Raw genomic sequence first — 4,467 nt, 5'->3', positions numbered from 1 at the left:
ATACTGAACAAAAGTAAACACTTCACTGTTAACACGGTTGTTTTTCACTCTATCACCATTGCTTCTTCGACTTCATGGTGCCTCCAACCTTAACCTTAGAGCTTCTTCATTGCGCCTCTAACCGTAACCCCAAAGCTTTTTCATCGCGCTTCCAACCCTAACCCCAGAGCTTCATTGCGCTTCCAACACTAACCCTAGAGATTCATCGTGCTTCCAACCCCTTATTCGGTGCTCCCTTCCGTCTCAAAACCCTCCGTCGTGCTTATTCTCTCTCGCAAGCCCTTCCATGGCTCAAACCCGTAATGCTCTGTTTCTCCTTCGTGCCACCAATCTCCGTTATCCTTCCTCCACACCATGTTCCTAGTCGCCGGTTGATGCCACAACTAGAAAATGGATTAATACAAACAGATTTACAGACAGATTTAGTCTTTATTACAGACGGATTTTTGGTTACCGACGAAATTACCGACGGATTTTGTCCCTCTGTAAAAGCTCCGTCGGAAATTATTTACCGACGGATTTTTTCTCCGTCGAAAAATTACAGACGGATTTTTACCAGTTATCGACGGATTTTCCCTCTGTAAATTTTCTATCCATTTTCCAAAGGCGATGAATTTTCTGACGAATTTTTCGTCTGTAATTACAGATGGATTTTTTGACGGATTTTCCGTTTGTAATTACAGACGGATTTTCAGACGGATTTTCCGTCTGTAATTACAGACGGATTTTCCGATGAATTTTCCGTTTGTAATTACAGATAGATTTTCCGACGGATTTTCCGTCTGTAATTTGAACCTTAGAACATCATCTCACACTATGATTACAGACAGAAAATCCGTCTGTAAATCCGTCGGTAAAGTAAAATAGAAAATTTTTTAAATTTTTCCATTGCAAATTGAATACTTTAGGTTTATTTTTTAAATTTCCTCCATCAAACACACTGTAAATTGAAAAAAAAAGGCCAAAAATCATATAGATAAACATAATATTCATTACATGATACCTATAAAATTGGATGTTATTTTTCAACATCATTGGCCAATATCTCACTATCTCAATAAAAAGATACCCAAAAAAATAAACCATTGACAGAACTATAACTATTTACATTACTCATTGACACTACTAGTTCCTTCATTTTCAACAATTTAAACAAACAAGATTTTATATTGATCCTATTCCTTTTAGATTGCATGATGGTGACTTGCTCGGAGTCATTGACAAATACACCTCCTGGATCTCCTTGTGGTTGTGTGTGGCCACTTCAAGTTAAACTCCACATCAGCATTGCAATATACAAGTTCTTCCCTTTGGTTTTCAAGCTAGCTGAGGAAATTGCAGCCAGTCTTTTGTTGAGTCGCAACCAGGTTCGCATTGTTGGAGCTAATGCAGCAAATCATCAACTAGAGTTTCAAAAATTCATCCTTGTGACATTGATTAATGGAAATACTGAGATAATATTCTATATATTCTATTTATTTTAATCAGCAAAGGGAAGAAAACACAGTTTGTATTGACACAGCTCTCTTCTTTATTTATAGAGTTTGCTGATATAGAAGCTGTCACAAAGCAGAGTTTCAAAAATTTATCCTTCTAAATGGTCTTCACACACACATCACAACTATACTAATATTTGGCAACTGAATTTGCCTTTCAATTGACGGGCACAATATAGATTTACCTCAACAAGGACCTTTTCCTTCTTTGACTTTAGCTTGGACAAAATAGCTTCATCTACTAAGAAATTGCCTTCTCAATCATCTCTGCTCCAATAAATTCTGTGATTCCAACAGTAGCAGCCATGTTTGATGTTTCTTCTCTGCTTTGCTTGCTTGGTTTCTTCAATTTCATCTTTCTTAGAAGTTAGAACCCTGGTTTCATTCAAAACAGTAGAATTCATCTAATGTTCACATGGCATTTGTTAAGGAGACTATGTGATATTATAAGTCAGAAGAAGAATGAGGGAACTGGCCCAGAAAACACTTGCTTCTTAGAGTAAAAAACTATATACTCACCAAATGATTATGCCATGTCATTCCTAAGAGGCCATCTCTGTCAGTGAATGCACGTTCCGCCATCATAAGTCTATCATTCACATCTCTCACTTTCATTTGGTACTCTTTCCATGTTCTCCAACCTTTACTTGCTTCTATTTCCTGCTTCTATTTCCGCCATCATAAGTCTATCATAAGTTTGTTTTAAGTTTAAACTTGGCCAAATGATACCTTTCTCTGGTCATTTATCTTGATTGCTGCTTTCTCAAGCTCCTTGATTGACTTCAATATAGGAGACAAATTCATGTCTTTATTTGAAATCTCATCTTCCAAGTTCTTCACATTAAGCTGTGATTCAAATATTTTGGTTTCATGAATATCTTTATAAAATTCAGTTACAATGATCCTTATCTCATAATGTGAGGTCGGCTACATAGATTATATGGCACTATATTGCCACGTCGAATTCAGTGACAACAGTCTGAGTGTAAAAAGTACAAAGTTAACACACCTGGAGCTCCTTAGCATAGGATTGATAATCAAAAGGTAAGAACTCCTCATCTGCTAGCCATAATGCTACTAGACCCCAAACACTTGCAGCTATTTTCCACAACAGAACCAATTGTCATTCAAGTGAATTAAGTATATGTAGTTACAGTTTCTCTTGTGGTTTCTATAGTTCCTTCACCTATTCTTTCGCCTAACGTATGAAATGACATAGATCTTGTTACCACTTGTTAGGATTTGATTCGATTCAATACGGAGAAAAATTCTCGTATCAAATAAGGTCATGAAGTGTCAAACATGATAACAGAACTTTCCCATTTGTAACACTATGTGTATATATTGTGAATATACTAATTGCAGAAAAGTTAACATATTTTAACCTGTAGTTGTATATGTAATTATTAAATTCTTAACTCTTCAAGAAACATTTTGATATCATTAGAGTTAACTGAGATGGAGTTTAATGTGACATAAACTGAAAAAGGAAATTGAATGCCACCAACCTGCAACATGCCTATGAAACATAGGATCTCCAAAGTTCTGCATCCAGATGAAATCATCATACAGTGAGTGGTATACTGGATAATCTGCAGAATTCACAAAGAAACAAAGCTTGAGAATACATTTCAAAAGGAAAGAAAAATCAAATGGCTGTAGAAGACAGGGAGAACGCACAACATAACCATAGCCCCTAGGAGTGAAATCGCGAGACCAGTAGCACCGCTTCCTTTTAGTTCTGGCACAAAAAGACCCTTCAGAACTTCTTTAGCAACAGGTTTTGCATATCCAAGCTCAGCAAAAAAGCATGCAGCAATCCAAACAGGTATTGAGTCCTGTCAGAAGAACACCAATGTATTGAGTCCTGTTAGAAGAACACCAATCCAAACAGGTATGCTGAAAAGCATGTTCAATGCAAAGGCTGTCCCAATTACTGCACATGTAGAGTGAGAGATCAAGATTTCAAAACTGGAAATATATGGTTGTCAATCATGGATCTAACTTTTATGTTGGTGGTTGTGTATGTTTTAAAGTCATGGACTCTGTTGTATCTTATAAAACATGGTAATTATACAAATAAATGAGATAAAAGAAAATTGCTAGATGAATCTGAATACCTTCAGGAATGTCACAGGCGACTATGGCAATTTCAGCAATAAACCAAAGAATAAAGTTGGTAGCCCAAGGATATTCATTTCTAGAATGCTCTGCTAAGTGCTTTCCTGCAAGCAGTAGAGAGTGAACAAAAAACAAGAGAAAATTGCTAGTTGCTTGCGTACTTGAAAAGTATCTATAAAATGAAATTGATTTAAGTACCAGTGATGACCCCAAGATTGGCTGCCATGGATTGAATTAATAGAGCAGCGCAGGATGCCACCAATATGATCCAAAGTAGCTAATAAAACAAATGTGAAAAGGAAATGAAGGATAATTTTGACTAACAAAAAATGTAGTCTCATTATACGACCTTAGAACAGTAACCACAGCCAAATCAACGATCATCAACGACTCCAGGAGCCTCCAATTTCCTAGATTCAGGCCAAATCAAATGCAGAATTTTCACTACTCAGCAACAATTCAGCAAAGCTAGCAGATCGAGCAAGGAATCCAATTTTATAATTCAGATTCAGAATTCAGATTTAGAATATAAAATTGCAAAATTAGAGTCTACAACAGTAAAAGCTTCAAAATCAGCAAGGAATCCAAAACTTACAGAAGAAGTTCATTTTTGCTAGAAATCAATGAAGTTTATAACACAAGAATTGCACTAACCTTAACTCCAAGTAAAAAGTTGAAGGGATTGGACCAAAAATCTCTGAGCGAACACACAAATTAGTCTTCTAATAATCAACTACTGTGGAATGAGAGAGAGAGAGAGAGAGAGAGAGAGAGAGAGAGAGAAAGTGTGTGTGTTAGAGTATTATTTTTATAAAATCATGAGAGAGGGCAATTTGGTAATTTACTATGG

At 36.2% G+C, this 4,467-nt stretch overlaps 1 protein-coding gene across 1 annotated transcript; it reads right to left on the bottom strand.

The window, feature by feature from the left end:
• Positions 1-221: 221 nt before the first annotated feature.
• On the bottom strand, positions 222-3,290 carry LOC112763157 (probable glutamate carboxypeptidase LAMP1). Its single transcript, XM_025808899.3, has 5 exons — positions 3,005-3,290; positions 2,506-2,594; positions 2,226-2,342; positions 2,016-2,156; positions 222-383 (listed from the first exon to the last, which is right to left on the bottom strand). Exons 1-5 carry the CDS (start codon positions 3,045-3,047, stop codon positions 222-224), a joined length of 552 nt encoding a protein of 183 aa, XP_025664684.2. The 5' UTR covers positions 3,048-3,290.
• Between the last annotated feature and the right edge of the window lie 1,177 nt (positions 3,291-4,467).

Source organism: Arachis hypogaea, chromosome 17 (genome assembly GCF_003086295.3).
Source record: "Arachis hypogaea cultivar Tifrunner chromosome 17, arahy.Tifrunner.gnm2.J5K5, whole genome shotgun sequence".
Taxonomy (NCBI): Eukaryota; Viridiplantae; Streptophyta; class Magnoliopsida; order Fabales; family Fabaceae; genus Arachis; species Arachis hypogaea.
This window is presented reverse-complemented; position numbering and strand designations above follow the sequence as displayed.